The 27,100-nt window shown below is 40.3% G+C and overlaps 1 protein-coding gene across 1 annotated transcript in view; it reads right to left on the bottom strand.

The window, feature by feature from the left end:
* Positions 1 to 26,031, bottom strand: part of LOC141144792 (uncharacterized) — a 64,994-nt gene extending 38,963 nt beyond the window's left edge. Inside the window, exons 1-6 of the mRNA XM_073630821.1 lie at positions 24,193 to 26,031; positions 23,847 to 24,072; positions 22,543 to 22,673; positions 18,282 to 18,438; positions 10,967 to 11,103; positions 2,526 to 2,660 (exon numbers count right to left, since the gene is read on the bottom strand). Coding sequence (XP_073486922.1) covers positions 2,526 to 2,660; positions 10,967 to 11,103; positions 18,282 to 18,438; positions 22,543 to 22,673; positions 23,847 to 24,072; positions 24,193 to 26,002 — 2,596 coding nt within the window. The 5' untranslated portion in view covers positions 26,003 to 26,031. The remainder of the gene's footprint in view (positions 1 to 2,525; positions 2,661 to 10,966; positions 11,104 to 18,281; positions 18,439 to 22,542; positions 22,674 to 23,846; positions 24,073 to 24,192) is intronic.
* Positions 26,032 to 27,100: the final 1,069 nt, after the last annotated feature.

The raw sequence follows: 27,100 nt of genomic DNA, 5'->3' as shown, positions 1-27,100 counted from the left end.
TTATTTTATAGGGAACATCTAAATGTTTGTAATTTCTTATCCCTACACTTTGCATTGCCCCTGCATGAAAGCCTTCTGAATAAAATAACACAACAAAAACAAAACTAGACAAATAGAATAAAAATGATGACTCTAAAATCTGACTGCATGTCAGAACAATATTATTCTGCAAGAGTAAATACAGGCATTCAATGCTGTATTGCAAAAATTAACCGTAGACTATATTGTTTAATCACTTCAGCTTCGGAAATGGTTTTACCCCCTTCCTGACTAGGCCATTTATTGCGATACTGCACTGCGTTGCTTTAACTGAAAATGGTACAGTCGTGTGACACTGTACCCAAATAAAATTGATGTCTTTTTTTCCCCCACAAATAGAGCTTTCTTTTGGTGGTATTTGATCACCACTGTGTTTTTTTTTTTTTTTTTGCGCTATAAACAAAAAAAAGACCGTCATTTTTAAAAAAAAAAACAATATTTTTTGCTTTCTGCGATCAAACATATCCAATTAAAAAATGTAAGAAATCAAATTGATGTGTTCATTTCTTTGTAAAACTTAATAAAATCATAATTTGGTAAAAAAAATCTAATTTCTTCATCAATTTAGTCCAATATGTATTCTGCTACATGTTGGTAAAAAAAAATCTCAATAAGCTATATTAATTGGTTTGCGCAAAGGCTATAGCGTCTACAAACTATGGGATAAATTTATGGACTTTTTTTTAATTGTTTTTACTAGTAATGGCAGCAATCAGACATTTTTTAGCTGGACTTCGACATTGCAGTAGACAAATCTGACACTAAGTGACACTTTTTGGGGACCAGTGACACCAATACAGTGGTCAGTGCTAAAAAAAATGCACTGTCACTATAAATGACACTGGCAGGGAAGGGGTGAATATTGAACCCTACACACTAATGCCCCGTACACACGGTCGGACTTTGTTCGGACATTCCGACAACAAAATCCTAGGATTTTTTCCGACGGATGTTGGCTCAAACTTGTCTTGCATACACACGGTCACACAAAGTTGTCGGAAAATCCGATCGTTCTTAACGAGGTGATGTAAAACACGTACGTTGGGACTATAAACGGGGCAGTGGCCAATAGCTTTCATCTCTTTATTTATTCTGAGCATGTGTGGCACTTTGTCCGTCGGATTTGTGTACACATGATCGGAATTTCCGACAACGGATTTTGTTGTCGGAAAATGTTATAGTCTGCTCTCAAACTTTGTGTGTCGGAAAATCCGATGGAAAATGTCCGATGGAGCCCACACACGGTCGGAATTTCTGACAACACGCTCCGATCGGACATTTTCCATCGGAAAATCCGACCTTGTGTACAGGGCATAAGAATGGGATGCCATTAAATTTCATGTGCGTGTAAAGGCAGGTGTCCCAATACTTTTGGTAATATAGTGTATAATATTTACAGTTATTTTTGTATTGAGCCACATTACATAATGGATTATATTTTACCTTGAGGTATAAGAAGATCTTTAATAAAAAAAAATGGATAGTTTAATGCTGTATATACAGTAACAGACAGTGTTAAAGAATGTTACCCCCAACAAATCATACTCTTGATATGTGCCTGCGGTACCATGTACTTGTATGAAAAAGTATCCTGTTATCTCTGTATTGGATCCTTTGTGTAAAATATCTGGTGTTCCTGCCAGTTCCTCTGCTTTCCTATTAAAACCTGAGCACACTAGGCATGAGAGCACAGCGTGGTCAATTTTCTGGCTGTGCCTGCCCTCCTCCATTGATTAGACTTGTACTGACATGCCCTTCACGCCGCACAGCCATTTTCCTGGAAAGACCAGTTTGCTGCTATCTTTCCTCCCATAGCTCTCTGAGCTTCTTATGCAGCTGAGAACTGAGGTAAAGAGGGTATGTGATCACTTCTAAAAAAGGGAAAAAAAAAACTTGTTTATAATGTTTTTTTATATGTATGCACAAAAGCTTTGCCTTTAATTTCTATTTTAAACTGAATAGGCTGTTCTACAAGTTTAAATAGTCATATGTCCCATTAGGGAGGACTACCTTCACTTCCTGTGTTAGTGACACAAGAAGTAGGCAGTCGTTTCAAAATAAGGAAAATATACCCCATGTCATCGAAAAAAAAAATTTAATGGGAAGATTTCCTTTTTATTCCTTTTCCAATGAGAGCTCAAAATATTAGATTTGCCCATCACTTTCATCACCATTTTCACCAGGAGAAATAAAGAGGGAGGATATATGTAGTGATGACGCAGACAACAATAAAAGCCTGACAATGAGTCTTAGTCCTCATGCACACGGACGTTTTTACAGCTGCTTTTTTGAGCTTTTTTTGCAGCTTAAAAAGGCCTTATGAAGCCATAGACTAACATAGACAGGCCTTTTTAAGCTGCAAAAAAAGCTCAAAAAAGCAGCTGTAAAAACGTCCGTGTGCATGAGGACTTACCCTCCCCTTCTCTGTCCAAAACTAAACAAAGTTTTGGCTTTAGATATTATTTAATAATAATTTAGAAGTTTACCCGTTAGGTGGTCAGACTCCATATCACACTTTACATAGAAGTGGCTCACCCCTTCGTCCACGCCATCTGGGTCTATCATATAGATTCCAGACACTTGCACACCAACATTCTTTAAAGCTGCACACGACTCATACACTACACAGCAAGTAAATAAATAAATATGTTAAATAAGGAAGACATTGATGATTTTACAACATAATTCTGGAATGTGAATGCAACAAATGAAAATTATTTAGAAAAAAAACTTTCCAGTGTGCCTAACCACATTGGGTGACTATGTCATGTCTGTGGGAAGCTTCAGACAGTCCCAGGCAAATATTTTGGGGAAGAATGCAATCATACAGGTTAGAAAAACTTAGCCTGAATGCTAATCCAATATACTAGTGTGTCCATCAAGATACGTTAGTCCCATGACTATCTTTGGTGTCCAGTGCATACATTGAAATTGGTGTTCTTGTGCTATCTAATCAGCCATGTTTATGGCTGAAACCAGGCACAAACACATTTTCAGATTGTCAACACATGTCTGCACGTGCAGATGTCCTTGTTTTTCCATACCTTCCAATCATTCCAGATTCTGTGGGAGCATCCTTGGATTCCAACAAATTTCCAGTGTCCTCCGAGTGTCCTGTCCAGAGTCCCGGAGTCAAGTGCGGGCACAAGTTCTGGCCCTTGGCTCCACAAATTCACCAGGTAGGGGAGTGCTAGCACCGGGCACCTTCCCCACATCTGTGATGAGGTGCCCTGGGTCCCTAGTGCCACAATCTTACCCTCTGCAGGTACAGGCACCCTGCTGGTTGCGTTTAACAACAATACACGTCAGAGCTGAGGGAAGCTGGGCTCCTCATTGGTTCTGGTGTGTATCCTGCACAAGAGGAGGAGGAGCAGCAGGGAGGAGAGATATCCCCTTGTATTGAGCCGCACTGATCTGTAGTCTGTTTTAGGGTTTTAGGTAGGGAAAATTGCACTGGGGGGCATATGAGGTGGTAGGGGGCAGTTAACAAAATTTGTGCTGCGAGTGGATTTATGCTGGAAGGAGTTTCTAAGAAGATTTGTGTTGGCAGTTGATATGAAAGGGCAGAGGATTTGTGCAAAAAGGGGGAGTGATTGTTTAGGCTAGATGATTTGTGCTAGAAAAGGGGGGATTGAAGGGGAAAGGATTTGGGCTAAATATGAAGAGAAGAATTGTGCTGGGAGGGGGGATTTGTGAGGAGAGTTGTGCTAGAAAAATTGGGGTTGGAGGGGGGAATTGTGCTAGAAGGGGGGGAGGGGATATGTGCTGGAAGGGAGGATTTGGGGTGGGGGTCACAGAGATTTGTGCTGGAAGGGGAAGAGGATTTGGGGGAGAGGTTTGTTCTCAAGGGAGTTTGGAATTGTGCTGGGAGGGGAGTTTGGGGGGGGGGGGGGGATTTGTGCTGGGAGGAGGGTTTGGGGAGGGAAGAGAAGATTTGTGCTGGGAGGGGGATTTGGGGGGACTCATGCTAGAAGAGGGAATTGGGGAAGGAGAGGATTAATTTTGGGATTGGGGATTTAAGGACAGGAATTGTGCTAAAAGGGGGAAGAATTTGTGCTGGGAGGAGGAATTTTGGGGGGATTTGTACTAGGAGGCGGATTGGTGCTGGGGGGATTGGGGGGGGGGGAAGAGGATTTGCACTAGAACTGGAATTTGAAGGGCAGATTTGTGCTGGGAAGGTAAAAGTATTTCTGTTGCGAGGGGGATTGAGGTGACCATGCAGATTAGTGCTGTATTTATTTATTTTTTTTGGAGGGGGGAAGTGGGAATTTTGGCTGAAAGGGTGAAGTGGGGTAGAGCATTACTTGTGGGGGGAATTTTGAGTTATATCCTCCTAAATCTGGCAATGAATGCTGCTCTCTGTACACTGCACAAAGCGATCCCTGCACTCTGCTTTACAGACTCCTGCACTATAAATACTATAGTGGACATTACATACTTTTCACCAAAGTGTTCATTGTCTTAACAGTTGCTGTTTGCTAAACAGTTCCTGACTATTTTACTGGAAGCAGTTACTTACCTGCTTCATCTAACGGTATTGCACAGAGCAGCCCCAAACCTCTTCTGAGGTGCCCTGTCAGCGCTCTTGGCCCCTCCTCTTGCTATGGTGACACACTTTTGGACTTGCTCCTGAGCCGGGCTGTATCCCCCCTCACAGGATTTGAGAAACAGGAGCCAATGGTTCCCCCTGCTGTCACTAAGCCTGTGAGGAAAGTGAGAGACCAGCACCACTGCAGACGTGCACAGTGCTGGATCGAGATGGGACTCAGTTAAAGTGTTTGTTAACCCCCCCCCCCCAAAAAAAAATACAGATCCTGGTCCCTTAAAGCAGATTAAACAGCACAGTGCTTGTGCTGTGTGATCTGCCCCCCTCTAAACTAAAAAAAACCTCCCTGTACCTGCCACTTCCTGTATCCCCCTCTCTGTACTGACCACGATAACCAGGGCTGCTGAGCCCTGACCACCTTGGTCAGTTTGTGCGTCCCTCCGTCATCCGCAGCCTGGTCTGGGCTCTCCTCTCTCCCCCTCACCCCCTCCTCCCTGCCTGTCATCTCTGTGTCTGTATCTGTCTCCACCCCCCATCCCCACCACTATTAGTCCAAATAAAAGTTTATATATATTCTCTGCCAGCCCCTCTATTATAGCCTGGTATACCACACTGTATAAATCTTTTATAAAAATGAGTATTGTAAATACTGATTTACCGCGATCTTCAAGCCGGTCACGTGACTCTTGGCCGGTTTCCAGGGCTACAGCAGGAGAGGCTGAGTGGCCATGTGATCTCCCCGGCTGACGTCAGAGGGAGATCTCAGCCCCTCCTGCAGAAACCATCCATCGGATGTATACAGCGGCAGTGAGTGACTTGACCAGCCTGAAGATCATTCCAAACAGGTATTTACATGCCTCATTTTTACAAAAGACTTCTACAGTGTGCTATGCCAGGCTCTAATAGAGGGTCTGGTATTGAGTATTATATCTGAGTTAACAAACACTTTAAGTATAAAGGGAGGTGGCGAAGTCCGATACAACTAGTGGGACATTTTTTATCTTATTGCAAGGAATGCATTAGGGTAAAAATGCCTAGTCTTTACAACTACTTAAATGTTCTTCTTTAGTGTAGGCTCAGAAAAAAAGTGTTAAATCTCTGTCTATATTCGGTGTGCACGAAAGCATAAAAGCATATGTAAATGGCAGCATTTCATTTTTTTATAATTGTGCAGAGGTTTATATATATATGTGTGTGAGACTCTTGCTTGTGGCACTGCAATCAAAGCATTTTTTATAGCTACAATGAAGCCCTCGTTTTGTTTAACCATGCCCTTCAAGCCCCTCCTACTGTTAAGTTTGGGTACACCCACTGTATGCCACATGGTGCTTACGCCGCATTACTACTTTCCTTGAGCTGCCCAAAGGTGCCTCAGTTTTTTAACAACCCAAGCAACACCTCTGTTTCTAAAGTTGGGAATTATGGTTTTTCTATGGGCGACTTTAACAAGAATACAAAACCAAGAGTGGAATTAGGGATTGTATGTAACAGTGTGGCCCAGGATGTAACGAAAATATGCTGTCACTTTCTGTGCCCTGTACCCATTTGTTTTCCCCTGCCAGAGAACTGCACAATAGGAACTGCAAACTTGGGAAAATGGCCGCTTTTTAGTGTACTGGGGGGGGGGGGGGTTCTATATGACTATCTATATTGCAGGATTGTCTGTGTGTATAATAATGGGAACTAGACTTGTCACAGCTCTCACCAGTGGTAGTGGCAGCTCTTTCCCCATAGACATATGTCCATACTATCCACACTGTGCTCTTTTTCCCACTCCACCTCCATGAGCCATCAGCTTTTCCTACTTGTGGATTGACTAATGGTAATTTCTTATAAACTGCCCTAAAAGCTAATACAACTGTGTATAATCTATCATACTGACTAATGAATCTGTATAATATACAGATCTGTGTATAATCTATCATACTGACTAATGTTACTATGCTATACCTGTCACTGACAATCACAAATTCTCACCTTTCATCATATATTCTAACTGAAGTCATTATATACAATCTATACCCAACTAAAACACTGGCCAAGGTCACTGCATGTAATCGCTAACTGCCCATTATACCTAATAATGTAAAACAACTGTCACCACAGTGAATCCCACTGTATATGTTTTGTGACCAACCAGCTGAAGTATCTTCAGTTACGCACACGAGATGACACACCTTTTATCTACAAAACACCTTTAAAAAACTGCATGTCCTTATGAGATGTATAGTTTTCAAAGTCTTTTAAAGTAAAGAAACATAGAGCCACCCAATCAGATTGGTTTTCTATTAGTTTATATCTGATACTTTTCATGAAGCTCTAGAAGCATGTTAGGGCTCATTTACACTTGCTTTGGCTTCAGCTAGGCTTCAACGAGGCTTCGGACAGGCTTTGTTAAAGCTCTCTGAACGCTAGTCAAAGCCCCTGTCACTAAATAAAATGGTTAGCTTACAGTCCTGTTTTCACCTTGCTTTTGCTTTTGCTTTGCTTTGCGTTCTGCTTCGCTTCAAAAATTATACCCCATGTAGCTTCAGTGGTGCTTCAAAACGTCTTCAAAGCCTCCATAGAAGTCTATGGCAAAGCTCGCTTGAAGCCCCACTGAAGCCCCATGAAGCCTCACTGAAGCCCCACCGAAGCCCCATCGAAACCTCATTGAATCACCAAGCAAAAGCAGGTGTAAACAGAACTGTAAGTTAACCATTTTATTTAGTGACAGGAGCTTTGACTAGCGCTCAGAGAGTTTTAACAAAGCGTGTCCGAAGCCATGTTTTGAAGCAAGTTTAAACTAGCCCTTATAGGAACATTCTGCACTGCTTGAGGCTTTTATTAGATAAGTGTTTCAGCATCTATTGATAGTGCTCCTTCTTTTATGGTGCACTTTATAGTGCTATTTCATGTCAAATGTGTAAAAGGTTTTCTCATCAAATGTAACATTTATTATAAAAAATATACATAAAACAAAATAAAAATACAAGATCTTACATGAAACTTTACATAAGTGCAAAATTAAAACAATTACCAACATGCACATACAGTGGGGACGGAAAGTATTTTTCACTCTTTGTTATATTGCAGCCATTTGCTAAAATCATTTAAGTTCATTTTTTTCCTCATTAATGTACACAAAGCACCCCATATTGACAGAAAAACACAGAATTGTTGACTTATTTGAAGATTTATTAAAAAAGAAAAACTGAAATATCACATGGTCCTAAGTATTCAGACCCTTTGATGTTACACTTATATATTTATCTCAGGTGCTGTCCATTTCTTCTGGTCATCCTTGAGATGGTTCTATACCTTCATTTGAGTCCAGCTGTGTTTGATTATACTGATTGGACTTGATTAGGAAAGCCACACACCTGTCTATATAGCACCTTACAGCTCACAGTGCATGTCAGAGCAAATGAGAATCATGAGGTCAAAGGAACTGCCTGAAGAGCTCAGAGACAGAATTGTGGCGATCTGGCCAAGGTTACAAAAAATTTCTGCTGCGCTTAAGGTTCCTAAGAGCACAGTGGCCTCCATAATACTTAAATGGAAGACGTTTGGGACGACCAGAACCCTTCCTAGAGCTGGCTGTCCGGCCAAACTGAGCTATTGGGGGAGAAGAGCCTTGGTAAGAGAGGTAAAGATGAACCCAAAGATCACTGTGGCGGAGCTCCAGAGATGCAGTCGGGAGATGGGAGAAAGTTGTAGAAAGTCAACCATCACTGCAGCCCTCCACCAGTCGGGCTTTATGGCAGAGTGGCCTAAAGGAAGCCTCTCCTCAGTGCAAGACACATGAAAGCCTGCATGGAGTTTCCTAAAAAACAACTGAAAGACTCCAACATGGTGAGAAATAAGATTCTCTGGTCTGATGAGACCAAGATAGAAATTTTTGGCCTTAATTCTAAGTGGTATGTGTGGTGAAAACCAGGCACTGCTCATCACCTGTCCAATACAGTCCCAACAGTGAAGCATGGTGGTGGCAGCATCATGCTGTGGGGGTGTTTTTCAGCTGCAGGGACAGAACGACTGGTTGCAATCGAGGAAAAGATGAATGCAGCCAAGTACAGGGTTATCCTGGAGGAAAACCTTCTCCAGAGTGCTCAGGACCTCAGACTGGGCCGAAGGTTTACCTTCCAACAAGGCAATGACCCTAAGCACACAGCTAAAATAATGAAGGATAGGCTTCACAACAACTCCGTGACTGTTCTTGAATGACCCAGCCAGAACCCTGACTTAACCCAATTGAGCATCTCTGGAGAGACCTAAAAATGGTTGTCCACCAGCGTTTACTATCTGACCTGACAGGACTAGAGAGGATCTGCAAGGAGGAATGGCAGAGGATCCCCAAATCCATTTGTGAAAAACATGTTGCATCTTTCCCAAAAACACTCATGGCTGTATTAGATCAAAAGGGTGCTTCTACTAAATACTGAGCAAAGTTTCTGAATACTTAGAACCATGTGATATTTCAGTTTTTCTTTTTTAATAAATCTGCAAAAATGTCAACAATTCTGTGTTTTTCTGTCAATATGGGGTGCTGTGTGTACATTAATGAGGAAAAACATGAACTTAAATGATTTTAGCAAATGGCTGCAATATAACAAAGAGTGAAAAATTTAAGGGGGTCTGAATACTTTCCGCCCCCACTGTATTCCTAAATAAACCGGCATATACAGTATGTGCTAGTCACAAATATAAAACAAACAGAAGCCATACCATTTTTTGCTTCACTGCACTAGAGATAAAACAAATAAGGATACATTTGACCAAAGTATAAAAACAAAATATACAGTATCTCACAAAAGTGACAACAATGAAGAAATTATACTTTGCTACAATGTAAAATAGTGAGTGTACAGCTTTTATAACAGTGTAAATTTGCTGTCCCCTCAAATTACCTCAACACACAGCCATTAATGTCTAAACCGCTGGCAACACCCCTAAGTGAAAATGTCCAAATTGGGCCCAACTAGCCATTTTCCCTCCTCGGTGTTATGTGACTCGTTAGTGTTACAAGGTCTCAGGTGTGAATGGGGAGCGGGTATGTTAAATTTGGTGCTATCGCTCTCACTCTCTCATACTGTTCACTGGAAGTTCAACATGGCACCTAATGGCAAAGAACTCTGAGGATCTGAAAAAAAGAATTATTGCTCTACATAAAGATGGCCTAGGCTATAAGAAGATTGCCAAGACCCTGAAACTGAGCTGCAGCACGTTTGCCAAGACCATACAGTGGTTTAACAGGACAGGATCCACTCAGAACAGGCCTCGCCATGGTCGACCAAAGAAGTTGAGTGCATGTGTTCAGCGTCATACCCAGAGGTTGTCTTTGGGAAAGGGGTATGGGGGTCAGCCTGTCAGTGCTCAGACCATACACCGGACGCTGCATCAAATTGGTCTGCATGGCTGTCGCCCAGAAGGAAGCATCTTCTAAAGATGATGCACAAGAAAGCCCATAAACAGTTTGCTGAAGACAAGCGGACTAAGGACATGGATTACTGGAACCATGTCCTGTGGTCTGGTGAGACCAAGATAAACTTATTTGGTTCAGATGGTGTGAAGCGTGTGTGGTGGCAACCAGGTGAGGAGTACAAAGACAAGTGTGTCTTGCCTACAGTCAAGCATGGTGGTGGGAGTGTCATGGTCTGGGGCTGCATGGGTGCTGCTGGAACTGGGGAGCTACAGTTCATTAAGGGAACCATGAATGTACTGTGACATACTGAAGCAGAGCATGATCCCCTCCCTGGAGACTGGGCTGCAGGGCAGTGTTCCAAAATGCTAATGACCCCAAACACACCTCCAAGACTACCTCTGCCTTGCTAAAGAAGCTGAGGGTAAAGGTGATGGACTGGCTAAGTATGTCTCCAGACCTAAACCCTATTGAGCATCTGTGGGGCATCCTCAAACAGAAGGTGGTGGAGCGCAAGGTCTCTAACATCCACCAGCTCCGTGATGTCGTCATGGAGAAGTGGAAGAGGACTCCAGTGGCAACCTGTGAAGCTCTGATGAACTCCATGCCCAAAAGGGTTAAGGCAGTGCTGGAAAATAATGGTAGCCACATAAAATATTGACACTGTGGGCCCAATGTGGACATTTTCACTTAGGGGTGTACTCACTTTTGTTGCCAGCAGTTTAGATATTAATGGCTGTGTGTTGAGCTATTTTGAGGGGACAGCAAATTTACACTGTTATACAAGCTATACACTAACTACTTTACATTGTAGCAAAGTACCATTCCTTCAGTGTTACATGAAAAGATATAATAAAATTTTTACAAAAGTCTGAGGGGTGTACTCACTTTTCTGAGATACTGTACAACATGTAGGTGTGAGTGAACAGAGCACACATAATAACCTATTCACTGTCCTCAGCATGCAATAATTATTTTACCTTGGCAAATAACACCTGCTCTTTCTTTGGTATCACATGTACCAGAATTTTTCATATTGCAGTTTTCCAGTACAGCCTCACTTCCATTGCAGTTAACAGACGAAATTGCTGATAAAACTGTATCCTCTCCAAAAATCCTGACAAATCAGAAAAAATACGTCAGGGTCGCTTTAAAAACATAGTGCGCTTTGACTTACTGTAACTGCACATACAATTTTAGGGCTGTTTACAATTCCTACAGCCACTCCCCCTGATGAAATTTGTTGGAGGCTGCTTGGAGCAAGCTTTATACTTCAGAGCAAAGGGAATTAAAAGACTTTTGCCCAACTTCTATTGCAAGATTGTCCCAAGAGCAATTAAGGGAAAGAGGAAGTTTGCCATGGACTGTAAAGAATGGGGTCACCAGAAGCTGTTCAAAACAGATGCCCAGTTCTTGCAGGGATTGTAGCCCACTGGTTGGACTTCTGGGTTTCAAGTTACTAGGAAAGGGTTTGAATTTATAGGCACTAGAACATTGGCAGTGTACACTGCCTGAGTACACTGTCAAGGCAGCAGATTAGGAATAGCTATGCCCTATGGGCGGGGTAGCACCAGAAATGAGAACAGTGCGGCAGAGTCAAACTGTCTGTGGGGAGGAGTACCTCAGTAAATTTCTTACAAATATGTTCCTGAAGTTGCTCTACATAGGATGGAGGGAGGCGAGTGAAAGCTTCTTGCCTGGAGAAACTTGATTATAGAAAAAGTTAAATAGGAAACCCAGACCAAAATTTTTGCAGCTGCCCAGTCAATATGAGGAGAATAGTTGAGGCTTTAGGTAAAACAAGGAAGGATATCTAATTGTGGTGGAGTACCCCCGAAGAACAGGTCTGAAAGTGAATTGGTCCAAAAGAAGAGAGAGAAGAGGTAATATGGTAAACTTTAGGGATGTCACTGTTCCGCAGTCCATGAAGTTGCCAACATCCCCAGAATTGATGTAGGCTGAAAGTGAGTGAAGATGGGAATTGGTGTGAAGGATCACAGTCAGAGATTAGATTGTGAAGGTGATGTTAAAGGGTCTAATACTCCACCTTTCATGTGCGTTAGACCAGAATTTCCCAGCTGAACTTGGCAAGAATCACAAAAGTGTCCTTTGGCGCCGCAGTAAAAACATAGGCCCAGGTTTCAGCGTCTAAAGCATTCCTTGGAAGTAATATTGGTTCTTTCAAATATCATAGAAGGGTATGACCTATGGGTGGGGATTACAGCTGAAGCTTGTGTTTCAATTACTTCACACCTGAATCCAGTGTGCGGTGGTACTCGCATGCTGTAATGGTTCTTCCAAACTGCATATGTTCCTCAGCAGAGAAAGAGGTGATTGGTGAAGGTTCATACTCATAGTTTCAAAGTTGGTAAGGTTGAATAAAGGCACCAGTCCATCTAGTCCAACCTGTGTAATTGGTGTATGTGTGTTCATGTTGATATTTCCCATATCCCTGTATAATGTGTTCACTAAGATGCACTTCCAAAACTGTTTTGAAACTATCAATACTTCCTGCTGACACCACCAATTGTGGAAGAGAGTTCCACATTCTTAGTGCTCTTACAGTGAAAAACCCCTGTGCAGCTTAAGGTTAAATTGCTTCTCCTCCAATCTCATTGAGTGGCCCTGTGTCTTTCTACACTCCCGGAGACTAAATTGTTTTCTTCCTACGCTGGGATCATCTTTGAGGTATTTGTACTGTATATTGCTGTAATATCTCCTCTCAAGCGTCTCTTCTCCAGGGAGAATAAATGTAGTGCTTGTAGACGTTCCTCATTATTCAAGGTCCTCCAGTCCCTTTATTAACTTTGCTGCCCTTTTCTGGACTCTATCCAGTTCCAGCACATCCTTCATCAGGATTGGTGACCAGAACTGGATGGAATACTCCAGGTGTAGCCGAATCAGAGTTTTATAAAGTGGCAGGATTATCGTTGGCTCTTTTGAAGTAGTATTCTTTTACTACCCTCATGCCTCCTTTTCCTATGATTTATGCTTCATAGGTTGGAGGGAAGTAGACAGAGAATGACTTGGAAAGCAGTGACGCTGGCAAGCCCTCTCCAGGGAGCTTTCTTGAAAGCGAATTTTGATCTAAGTACATAGAGATATTAACTTATCCAGGATTATGGAAATGGTTCTTTTGCCAAACACATCCTTGATTTTATCCCTAAGGCACTAATCACCAATAGGTAGCGATCAAGGCCTTGTTCTTTCAATTTAACTCTCCCATGTGTTTGTAAAACTGAAGAGCGTATTGTCCTAAAATAGTGGATCCCTAATAGAGATGTAAGAGAGCATTTGATGTAGTCCATCCCAGTTCCTCAAAAATGGAGTAAGTTGGAGAGGTTGGAGGTTACCAGATCATTCTTCTCCCAAATAGGTGTAGCACAGGCGAAAAGGAAGGTAATGTAAGCCACTTTGACCTGTAATGATGGAAAACCCTGAGGAGATTGAAATTTAAAGTGGATGATACACTGGTTTGTGAACCTCCTGCAGCTCTTGGAGTCTCCTAAATAGCATGGAAGAGTGGTTAAATGCAAGAAAGGACTAACTGCAACTAAGGTTTGAACAAGTGCTGCTTCTGGTTGCAATGTTCAAAACAAGTTTCCAGTTCTTACAGGAATTGCATCACATTGAATTTCTGAGCTTTAAGTTCTCTGAATTTGTTCATCTGGAGGCAGTGGTGCATCAGGAGTGTCAATGCCCCAAGCAAACTCAGGGCAGCGGCTGTGTCGACATGGAACGACCCTCTAGCTACACTGTAAGGGATACCCCATGGAGAGATGATTCGGCCAAGAAGTGTAGGCTGACCACTGTTTCACAGTAAAGCAGGGTATCACAGGCAAATGTGGTCTGGAAATAGGATCAATACTCACAGAAAAAGGTGAGAGCCGGTGATGTGAGATCCAAGGGTCAGCCAGTGTTCACCACAGCTACTGTGCTAACCCCATGTCACGACTTCTAGGTTCACCCTACATAAGACCCAGGACTGAATCAGGGAGGTACACTACAGTGACAGTCCAAAGGTTGGAGCTGGTTGTGGACAACGTACGGAAGGTAGCAGTTCATGTCCGGCAGTGGAAGCGGGTAACCAACAATGAAGCCAAGGGTCAAGACAAATAGTAAATTTGGACAGCTAGGAATAAGGCAGAGGAATCAGGCCAGGCAGCAGACTCAGATAGCCAGGAGCAAAGCCAAGGGTCAAGGCAGGTAGCAGGAAGGAAACTGGATGTTGATATACAGGAATCAATAGTGGAGAACAGCCTGGATAGCAGGCAGGTACAGGTTTGGCAGCTAACTCGCAAAAGCATTGCTCGGTTTGTGAACTTGGAGCTGCACTGAGTATAAATAGACAAGACAAGAAAAGTAGAAACACAGAAGAGTGATAACAGAAATAAAAACAAGTGGTCTATCGAGTCTGCCCCATGTACTTTATTTAAATATTTTTAGCTAATAATTTTGTTTTTTTTATTTATTTGTCCCAAGCTTGTTTGAATCCACTTATTGTTGACAGACTCATTATCTCTGCTGGAAGTCTATTCCAAACATCAACTACTCTTTTGGAAAAATACTTGCTAAGATTAGTGTTGAACTTTCCTCCTTCTAGTTTGAGGTCATGTCCCTATGTTCTTGATCTTAGCTTCATAATAAAAATACTGCCCTTCTGAACCTTATTCACATCTTAATGTATTTAAAGGTTTCAATCATGTCTCCCCTTTCCCTTCTTTCCTGGAGACGGTACATATTATGTTCCAGAAGTTTCTCCTGATATGTTTGTCCCCTAGAGATTTTATTTTTTTTTTGTCTCTGGATTTATGGAGTCTGTCTCTGGACTCATGGAGTCTGTCTCTGGACTTGTTTTATCCTATCAATATCTTTTGTAAGTAGATTTTCCAGAACTAGACCCAGTATTCTAAATGAGGTCTAACTAATGATCTGATCAGCATAACATTTACATCCCAAAAGCCTAAAGACATAGAAAATGCCCTCTTTTTTATACCCCACAGGCTAAACTGCCTGTGCAAGACTGAGTAAATCTAAATGGGCTAATTAAGGACTGAATTTGAAATATATTGTTCTGAAACAAAAATGGACTGGTTTATATTTAGATTTACTAACTTGTGTTACTGAGTTTGTTTCAACTTATATATTGCCTGTTGTCTGTGGAGGATATCTGAAGTAATCTGTTGGATCACTACAGAAGATGCTTGCCATATGTAAAAATTGCAGCTTTTGACACTGGTTTGCAGTGACAGGTGAACCTCTTAGGGAGTCCAGACAAAAGAAAGTGACCAGTCGCATAACTAAATATCAATGGCATGCTTCCATCCCGGGTTCATATATAAAAGAAAAAGAGAGGGGCAAGTGGGACTTTAAATGAAGCATGTCAATTGAAAGTATAATAATAATGAATACATGTGAGTAGGTAAAATGATTGGATTTAATTTATAGTCAAGTCCATGATTTTAATGCATACAGTACCAATAAAGTAGTATAGATACAGACATAGTCGCATGAATTGATAAATAAGCATATTTAGCAGTAACAATCATTGAAGACTCAGTAGTGTAAAACAAATCAATGGACATACATATATGCAATTCATAACAGAAATACATGAATTAAAATCGCCAATCAAAATCACAAAATCGCATGAAATGAGAAAACTCGATAAAAAATTGATAAATGTCAGGGATATGATTTAGGCTTGATAGGGCATCCTTAGTTTGCGAACCCGACGCGTTTCTTGGCTTCTTGCCAGTCATCAGGGGTGGGATGCATAATTTAACTGAGAAAAACAAAGGAATATCATAAATATTGATACATGTGGAACCTCCAGCCAATAGAGAAAATCGTATCAGAAATGTCCATTGTCTACTTTGAATAGTGAAGCTACTTACAAAATAGCCCAAAACTCAAGGAGAGTCGCCAGCAATGGGATCTGTTAGGGTGTGAGATATAACCGTCTCAACCGAGGTTGAGGCAGGGCACCGACCATCCTCCCAAAATGATTGGAGGGGGATGGTCGGTGCCCTGCCTCAACCTCGGTTACTGCTAAATATGCTTATTTATCAATTCATGCGACTATGTCTATATCTATACTACTTTATTGGTACTGTATGCATCAAAATCATGGACTTGACTATAAATTAAATCCAATCATTTTACCTACTCACATGTATTCATTAATATTATACTTTCAATTGACATGCTTCATTTAAAGTCCCACTTGCCCCTCTCTTTTTCTTTTATATATGAACCCGGGATGGAAGCATGCCATTGATATTTAGTTATGCGACTGGTCACTTTCTTTTGTCTATATTTATATTTGGGTGGAAGACACCCGCTCCCTCGGTGACCAAGTCGCACCATCATTAATTTTTGTTCATCCTTAGTTCAAATATCTTTTTGTATTTTTACATGTGTTTCCTTGAGTTTATTGAGAACTATTTTGTACTAATTCCAGGGTTTTTATTCCCTGGAATCCACTTAATGATTTAAATCCAGCATATGGGCTGGGGTGTTTTGATATTTTGCAGTCTCTATGTCCGGGGTTGTGATGCGCTCAGCTCCCTCCCCACCTCCCCTCATTTATTTCGGGGCGGCTGGGGCCCGATCTCAACGCATCGGCGCCATGCACCCTTTTTTTTTTTTTTTCTCCATCTGACGCCTACAGCTGTGATGAGTAGACATCCACTGAGTTACTCTCAGCTGTGATTGCTCTCTCGTCTCTCAGCTGCCAATGACATCATGCATGACGCTGGCAGGGACCCGCCCAGGGCCAGAGTATATCAGCTGGGACCGACAGACTGACGGTTCACTCCCTCACTGTGCTTCGCTAGGAAGGGACCGCTCTGTTAAGCAGCCACTATTCAACACATGGGTAATTAATATATATTTTTATTTATTTTTTTATATATCTTTTTTTCTGCTTACAGTACACACATTCCCATCCTCTCACCCATTTACCTGGCGCACGACACTCTCTATTTTCACACATTTCCTAGGGATTTCTTTTTCTATCTCTTTTCACGTGCATTTTTATGCATCTATTTTATTTCTATTCCCCTTTATCATCTCATTTTTCACACATTTACTCTTTCAGATGTACTTAGTACATATTTCTTTTAGTCATTCTATTCATCCAACACGTTCTACTCTAGATTTACTTTCTTTGACACATTCCATTTTTTTCAATTTTCTGCAGATTTTCCCATTTACAACTCATTGACCAGTATATTGAGGGCTCAGGAATCAGTTGGCTGTGGTTTCTCCTGGCCCACCCTCCAATCATTTTGGGAGGATGGTCGGTGCCCTGCCTCAACCTCGGTTGAGACGGTTATATCTCACACCCTAACAGATCCCATTGCTGGCGACTCTCCTTGACTTTTGGGCTATTTTGTAAGTAGCTTCACTATTCAAAGTAGACAATGGACATTTCTGATACGATTTTCTCTATTGGCTGGAGGTTCCACATGTATCAATATTTATGATATTCCTTTGTTTTTCTCAGTTAAATTATGCATCCCACCCCTGATGACTGGCAAGAAGCCAAGAAACGCGTCGGGTTCGCAAACTAAGGATGCCCTATCAAGCCTAAATCATATCCCTGACATTTATCAATTTTTTATCGAGTTTTCTCATTTCATGCGATTTTGTGATTTTGATTGCCAATTTTAATTCATGTATTTCTGTTATGAATTGCATATATGTATGTCCATTGATTTGTTTTACACTACTGAGTCTTCAATGATTGTTACTGCTAAATATGCTTATTTATCAATTCATGCGACTATGTCTGTATCTATACTACTTTATTGGTACTGTATGCATCAAAATCATGGACTTGACTATAAATTAAATCCAATCATTTTACCTACTCACATGTATTCATTATTATTATACTTTCAATTGACATGCTTCATTTAAAGTCCCACTTGCCCCTCTCTTTTTCTCTTAGGGAGTCCTTTGTTGTTATTGTACAGTACACAGACCATATTCTCTCTTCAATTGCTAGCTGACACCTGTGGTGATATATAGCACATTTGTTGTTGTGGACAGATACCTGTGGTTGAATAGAGCAAGAATGGGATTTTAAGAATTCTCTCTACTAATTATGCATGGCGCTGGTTCTTTGAAATTGTCAGTTCTGTTTAGTGGTGCCATATTCAGTTAATTCCAGTATGAATATTTAAAGTTTGATCAAGCAAGCATGTGTTATGTAAGGTTGTGTTTGATTAACATAATCCATAATTCAAGCAAGACAAAAGTGATAGAGTTTAATAAAAAAAAAAATACCTGGTAGCTATTGCAGGTCCTTGAAAGCCAAGCTGGCGACACACGACTTTGGCATCCTTGTTACTCCAATGCTTAGGACAAATGTTTCCTCGAAATCCCTGGTAGTCCACTTCAACTATTCCTTCCAAGCTATTTTTTCCCCCAACCAGGTGAATACCTTATAAAAATATTAACTGTTTAAAATGTCCAAGGATACCAACACATTGATGGAGGGTGATGATGCATTTTTTAAATACCTGTACTTTGTCTACTCAATTTAAAACAAATGTATTAATAGAGAGTTACTTAAAAAGGGTATTTAAAACACACACTGTTTACCTTGTATATTTTATCAGAGAATATAAAATAAAATCTGTATATAGGTGCTGCCATCTTGCTTCCCAGGAAACAAAGCAGGGGGCAGAGTTTTCTGTCAAAAAGATCTTTATTACAAGATTCTGAGTGATTTGTGTTGGTTATGGCTATAATCAGTAACTAGCACTACCCCTTCTCATGAGACTATGTCTTTGGTCAAGACTTCAGTAAACATAAGTTAAAAAAAGACTTTAGTGAACATCCCAGACATCATATATTGCAGCAGTTATAATAAGTGGAACTACCTTCAACTTTGGCAATAGGCCAGATCTTCATAAAACTTAATGAGGAGTTTATTCAGCACACAGGCTTCGTATTCATTTGGTTTAGTATATGTACTCTAAACTGACAGGTGTACGCAGGATCAGTTATCAATGTAAAGCTAACTCAATTGAAGAGCAAATTCTTCTATAGCATACTAGGTTACATCCTTTATGTATTATAGATAATAAATTAAATTAGCAGTAAACAACAACACATCACCTTTAAAAAGGAAGTTGTTTTGATCACAGACAAATCAATTTAGTAATAGCACCACATCTCTTAATAGATTATATGTAGAAGGAAGGAATTGGATTTTTAAGGTGCAAATTAGTTTGAAAAATAGCAACAACTATATTGTATAAGAAAGTTTTTTTTTTTAGAAAAAATAAAAAATTGTTAAAAACACAACAATCAGCAAGTACAAATCAACAAGATTTTCTGGATACAGCATAAAAGGATAGAATTCCCAACATGTTTCACCCATATATCAGGCTTCTTCAGGGGATGCTGTCCAGCTAGAGGTACAAGCCTTCTTAGTCTCTTGAAATATCAGTCAAATCACTTGAGGGTCACAGGTGTCTAAATGGGAGAACCATGTGCTAAAGGTGACCATAGAGGGCATTCAAGGACTGAAAAAACAAAGTTCTGCAGTGGACTCAAAGCCAAGGGACGAATAAAACCGCCAGTGCTTATTGATAGAACTTTCATTCAATGACAGCATGTGTGTGTCCCTGGGTTCCATCTCTAAAACAAGTTTTTTGTTGTTGATGATATTTCTAAATGCCTTACAGGACAATTTCATGGGTCAGATTGTAAATGCACCAACAAGAAACAATGCGTTAATAGACCTACTGATTACTAACAATACAGACTTGTAGAAATACGGATGTAGAAATACGGGGCAACTTAGGAAATAGCGATCACAAGTCAATTAGTTTCAGCATAAATCACAAAAATAGGAAACATAAGTGGGATACAAAGACACTGAATTTCAAAAGAGCCAACTTCCAGAAACTATGCTTCTTGCTAGAAGATATTAAATGGGATAAAATTCTAGGAACAAAGAACACAGAGGAAAAATGGGTGTGCTTTAGGAGCATATTAAATAAGGGTATTAGCCAGTGCATCCCAAAGGGTAATACATTTAAAAAAGCTAATAAAAGACCTGGGTGGCTTAATGTCAATGTAAAGTATTATATAAAAGCAAAGGAGAAGGCCTTCAAAAAATACAAGGCTGAGGGATCATCATCAGCATTCCAACTGTACAAAGAATGCAATAAGAAATGTAAGGATGTAATCAGGGCAGCTAAGATAGAACACAAGAGGCACACAGCAGAAGAGAGTAAGAAAAATTCCAAGAAATTCTTCAAGTACATGAATAGTAAAAGAGGGAGGACAGATCATATTGGCCCCATAAAAAATGATGAAGGGATTCTGGTTGCAAAGGATGGTGAGATGGCAAAGGTTTTGAATGAATTCTTCTCCTCAGTCTTCACGAGAGAAACGGGGGGCTTCAGTAACCAACACTGCAATGTTTATCCTCATGACATGTCACAGGAAGCACCCCCATGGTTAACAGAGGATAAAATCAGAAACAGACTTGAAAAACTTAACATAAATAAGTCACCAGGACCAGATGGCTTGCACCCGAGAGTCCTTAAGGAACCAAGTAATTGCCAGACCGTTTTTTCCTAATTTTTACAAACAGTCTACTGACTGGTATGGTACCAGCTGATTGGTGCAACGTTGGCTTTTCTCCAATCTTTAAAAAAGGACCAAGATATATCCCTGGGGAACTACAGACCAGTTAGCCTAACATCAATAGTATGCAAGCTCTTGGAAGGGGTGATAAGGGACTATATACAAGATTTTAGTAATGAAAACTGTATCATTTCAGTAATCAGCACGGATTCATGAAAAATCATTCTTGCCAAACAAATCTATTAACCTTCTATGAGGAGGTGAGCTGCCATCTAGAGGAAGGAAGGCCCGTAGACGTAGTGTATCTGGGTTTTGCAAAGACATTTGATACAGTTACCCACAAACGTTTACTATACAAGCTAAGGTCTGTCGGCATGGACCAAAGGGTGAGTACCTGGGTTGAAAACTGCCTACAAGGGCGAGTTTAGAGGGTAGTGATAAATGGGGAGTACTCGGAATGGTTCAATGTGGAAAGTGGGGTCCCTCAGGGTTCTGTCCTGGAACCAATCTTATTTAATTTATTCATAAATGACCTGGAGGATGGGATAAACAGCTCAATCTCAGTATTTGCGGACGATACTAAGCTAAGCAGGGCAATAGCTTCTCCGCAGGATGTGGAAACTACATGGCAAATGAGGTTTAATGTATAAAAATCTAAAATAATGCATTTAAGTGGCAAAAACATTAATGCAATCTACTCACTAGGGTGGGAACCTCTGTGGGAATCTAGGATGTAAAAGGACCTGGAAGTCCTAGTAGATGACAGGGTCAGCAAACTGCTGCAAGCAAAGCCAATAAACTATTGGCATGCAATAAACTCCAGGGATAAAACGATAATTCTCCCACTCTACAAGATTTTGGTCTGGCCGCACCTGGAGTATGCCGCCAAGTTCTGGGCACCAGTCCTCAGGAAGGATGTGCTGGAAATGGAGAGAGTACAGAGAAGAGTAACAAAGCTAATAAAGGGAATGGAGGATCTTAGTTATGAGGAAAGATTACTAGCACTGAACTTATTCTCTCTGGATAAGAGACGCTTGAGAGGGGAAATGATTTCAATGTACAAATACCGTACTGGTGACCCCACAATAGGGATAAAACCTTTCCGCAAAAGGGCATTTAAAAAGACTCGCGGCCATTCACTAAAATTAGAGGAAAATCGATTTAACTCGAAACTGCGTAGAGGGTTCTTTACGGTAATGCCCTGTACACACGGTCGGATTTTCGGATGGAAAAAGTGCGATCGGATTGTGTTGTTGGAAATTCCGATCGGACTTTTGCCGTCGGAATTTCTGACACAAAGTTTGAGAGCAGGATATAAAATTTTCCCACAACAAAATCCGATCGTTTAAATTCCAATCGTGTGTACACAAATCCGATGCACAAAGTGCCACGCATGCTCAGAATAAATTAAGAGACGAAAGCTATTGGCTACTGCCCCATTTATAGTCCCGACGTACATGTTTTACGTCACCGCGTTCAGAACGATCGGATTTTCCGACAACTGTGTGCGACCGTGTGTATGCAAGACAAGTTTGGCCCAAAAGCCGTCGGAAAAAATCTGATGGATTTTGTCGTTGGAATGTCCGACCGTGTGTACAGGGCATAAGAGCGGTAAGAATGTGGAATTCTCTTCCACAAGCAGTGGTTTCAGCAGGGAGCATAGATCATTTCAAAAAACTATTAGATAGGCACCTAAACGACCACAACATATAGGGATATACAATGTAATATTGACATAAAAGAGTTCACACACAGGTTAGACTTGATGGAATTGTGTCTTTTTTCAACCTTACCAACTATGTAATTATGTAACTAATATACTTTAAACCCTCACAATTATAAAGAATATATAAAATGTACATATAGAATAAAGGTAAGAGTCACTGTTATAATCTCTTTCTTTCAACATTAGGGTTTATTTGAACAGTGATGTCAACATTACCAGAGGTGGACTGCATTGTGCTGAAGCGTAAAGAAAACCCATCCAATTCTACTGAAGAATCAGACCTCATTATCACTGTCACCACATTGGAAGCTGATCGCATTTGGGGGGGATGTTGGGAGCCACAAAACCTGGTCATAAGAGGTAAAAGATAATAACTGATATTATAGAAAATTGAAGATATGTAAATCAGTACAGAAACCACAAATAAAACATACAGTTGATAGAGTGATATAACCCAGCCATTGCAATGTTCAGGCCAGTTTGAAAGGTTTTGAACCTTGACAAACACAGTGGTATGAAATTTGTTCTGCTCACTGAACTCTTCTAGGCCCAATGGTTAGGGGTGCTCAGCAGGCATCATAACACAGCTCCCAAGAGCCCCTTTGGATTTGAATCACATGAGGAAGCTCAAAAGCAGCATTTTTTTCATGGCAAAGCACACATGTTATTTTTAAGTTCATACTTTTAACTAGCCCCTTATGTCCAACATGTTCTAATGCACAGGGAACCATTTTCATTTATTTTGAATGTTCCCAGCCATCCAGTGGTACTGAAAACAAATAATACATTCTTACATGATGAAAAGATTTACCTCCTGGGCCTACTGAGTGAGTTGGAATTACATAATTATAGTTCTATTTTTCTACATGAAACCCTGTTCGTAAGCAAATACCTAGGACTAAGATGCGATTTACACCCTCCCCCACTACTAAAGAGTTACGGCTGTTGCACATTAACACTGCCTTCTTACTAAAAAAAAACATTGAAATAAATGTGTGATTTGGAATTTAGGAGATATGCTATCTGCATGCAGGTGTTATGTGATCTCTTGTTTTATGCTTATGTGCTTAATATACCTCCAGGAAAGAACAACAGTAAGCAGCACAGTAGCGATATCACCTAATCTGACTACCAGTTAGAGCCGGCAGTGCCCTATAGCTCAGACTGCAGATATACAGCTATAAGGCTGTATGCACAGTAGTACATATGTACCATCACTTACCAGGAACTGCACTGTTTTTGTTCAATAAGAATTTAAGACAAAAGGTGGATTTTTCAGGGTACTGCTTAGGCATAATGTATATGCTCCCTATAGCAAATCTTTACATTTTGAGTTAAAGTCAGCTTTACTTAAGGTTTATAAAATACTATTTATTCAGAGTTAGGTAGCTTCTAAATTGGCCTCTAGGAGTAGCACAGGCTTTTGTTACATGGTTCTGCAGTTGAATTAAATTGAATTACATTTTTAATAGTTTTCATTTGTGAAGAAAGCATAAAAAAAATGTTTATTGATACATTACCTGCCCAGCACATTGTTATTACTCTCCTTTCCATCATACACAATTACATAGTCATATTCACATTTCCTATGGGCTTCTATAGCAAGGGACAAAAACTCCAAAATTATATTGTGGCCAAGTGGAGCTTTTATGACCCATGAACAATTCATATCTTTTTCATAGGACTGTGGAAATCCAGGACTGTTGAACTGCCCAGATAGTCCTCTCAGTAAGCCCCCACACATACCTGAAACAAAATAAGTTGGTTTGAGTAACTCTAGAAAATCTTCGTTATTAATCTCTGTTAAATAGAATATATAAGGTGGGTTTTTTCTTTCATTAGGACTAGATTAATGTTTCTGCTTACCCACATGTTTGTCTGTTACAGCCATCTTAGATTCTGGGTTAATGGTTCCTTTCAGTTGCGGAGAAGGACTGAAAAGTGAATATGTTGTTGTATCTGTCTGTATTGTGGAAGCAAATTCCTCTACAGTATCACGTGTAGTCACCGGCCTATGAGTGTATGTTATGGTTGGTTGTTCCGTGGCTGAAAATATTACATCTTCTGTCCTAATTTCCTTTGGTGTTAAATGCCCGGTCAAAGAGTCATTTCTTTCATTTTTACTCAGCTGGGCTGTATTGTGTTTTCCAGAAATGGATGTTAAAATCATGTATGAAAGGCTACTACTTTCTGAGGGTGAAAATGACTGATCTGTTTTTTGGAGATTTAAGAGATTAAATGTAGTGGGTTGTACAGTAAACATTTCATTTTGTTTGTAAACACTTTCTGCTTGGCTTTTGTTATCTGTTACTGGCTGATACTCATTAGCTTGACGATCAATAGACATGTTTGGCCCATTAGTATTTGATACACTGTTGAAGTCAACTGTAACATCCTTTTCTAGTTTATGTTGCAATTGAAACAGGTTGGTGTAAAAACTGTCTGTGTTTTCACCAACAGCTTTACCATCCATTTGTTTTCCAGTGGACAAGGGTGTCAATGGCGTAATTTTTGAGTTTGCTGTTATGATAAAATCCTGCCCTGTCCCAGAAAAAAATTCCGCCGCAATATTGGTACTATTTGGAGAATTTTGTAAACCATTCTCTTCTGTGTCTTCTTGAGTTGCAAATATTATGGGTACATTTGTCATATATGGGATAATTTCAGTTTGGAAGTTATTGGCTAAGTAGGCCTTTGGTTCTGGTGTTACACTTGATTTACTACCTATTTCTGGCATAACTTTTTGTTCTGAAACAATGTTGCTTGTTGACTCAAATAACTTACTAAACAAATCAGAACTGTAGGGAGTTGTATGTAGCGACTGCAAAGACAAATTATCAATTTCTTTTATTCCAAAGAACTGAGAGTCTAATAGGTGTTCATTTATTCCTGGATTTCTTATATCATGCCGATTAGGAAAGGATTGTAAAGGTGTTGTGCTTATCATTATGTTACTAGTGACCTCAGTTCTAAGGGAACTTACTGTGTGTCCTCTGTTCGAAGAATTTACTTCTGATTCACCTATGTATGAAACCAGCTTGGGTACTTGCACATTTTTGTAATTGCTGTTTTGATCATCTTTATATTTTTGTGTAGGGTTGCCGAGGTCTGTATTTACAGACATCTTTTCTTTATTTTCTACTAATTCATTTTCAGTGGAAGAATGATGTTCAGAAAGCGTGGCTGGAAGCTCGAATGCTCCTTCTGCCAATGGCTCTGGCGTCAGCATTTCCTGCAGGAGGTTCACATTCCTTATAGAAGTTGATGAGTTTAAAGAACTTGCTAATGATTCCAAACTAAAAGTTGATTTAGTAGTTTCTGGTACAGAGGTAGGAGATGGGTTACTTGTTTGGATTTCCAGTGTTCCAAATGGCACCCCAAAATACACCCGATCATAATGTGAACAGTCATCGTCATCTTTAAAGCAAAACACATCCCACTTTTCATGTAGATTTTGTCTGATGCCATAAGATATTAGTCCTGTTTTATTAAACCCGCAGTTCCAGTGACTGTTTATTCTTGGGTAAGCCACCTCTGCTAATGCGATCCAGCCAGCTCGGCATTCCTCAAGGCCAGACTTCAGTGCTTGTAATAACTGGTCTCTTGTAGCCAGTTTTCCACCAAAATCCTGTACACACGCATGTTGAGCGTTGAAGTATGTTAGCTGGTATCTCATGTGGCGATCATAATGAAATACACCCTCCTTACGGCCTTGAAATCAAAAATATTATTAGAGAATATTAGGTATAACATTTATTTTTACACATTCTTGCAGCTATTAGTATGATACTGACAAACTGTACAGCACAAGTTCTATTGGTCTATAGGCAAGCTTTCATTCTCAGTATATGCTTCTCTTCTAAGATTATCATATTAATCCTACAGCAACTAATAAACAGTAATTTTGTACTGTAGGTCAAGACTAAAACAAAACATTTATTAGGTTCTTCAGAGTCTACTTTGTTCTCTTTTCCAGAGAACAAAATACATCGATCAGCCATAACTTTATTACCACTGACAGTTAAAGTAAATAACATTAATTATCTCTTTACGGCTTAATGGCATCTGAAAGTTGGAAGGATATATTAGAAAGCAAGAAAACATGACCCTGAAGTTGATGTGTTGAAAGCGGAATAAATCGTATCGCGTTTTTTTGTGTTTGGGGCTGTGTGGTTGCAGACCGGTCAGGGTGCCCATGCTGACTCATGTCTTCAGCTAAATATGCTTATAATGAGCATGTGAGCATCAGAACTGGACCACAGAGCAAGGTGGCCTGGTCTGATAAATCAAATTTTCTTTTACATCATGCGGATGGCCTGGTGAATGTGCGTCGGTTACCTGGGAAAGAGATGGCACCAGTATACACTATGGGAAGAAGGCAAGACAGCAGAGGCAGTGTGATGCATTGGGCAATGTTCTGCTGGAAAAATGTAGGTCCTGCCATTGATGTGGATGTTACTTTGACACATACCACCTACCTAAACATTGTTGCTGACCAAGTACACTGCTAAGTACAGTGGCCTCTTTCAGCAGGATAATGCACCCTGCCACAGTACATAAATGCTTCAAGAATGGTTTGAGGAACACAATAAGGAACACAATAACAAGTTTGAGGTGTTGACTTGGCCTCCAAATTCTCCAGATCTCAATCCAATCTAGCATATGTGGGATAGCATATGTAGGATATGTTTGAAAAACAAGTTCAATCCATGGAGACCCCATCTCACAACTTACAGGACTTAAAGTGGTTGTAAACCTCCCTTTGCAAGTTGTA

This window comes from Aquarana catesbeiana, linkage group LG05 (assembly GCF_042186555.1).
Source record: "Aquarana catesbeiana isolate 2022-GZ linkage group LG05, ASM4218655v1, whole genome shotgun sequence".
Lineage (NCBI taxonomy): Eukaryota > Metazoa > Chordata > Amphibia > Anura > Ranidae > Aquarana > Aquarana catesbeiana.
The sequence above is the reverse complement of the archived record's forward strand: the minus strand, read 5'-3'. Positions and strand labels throughout refer to the sequence as shown.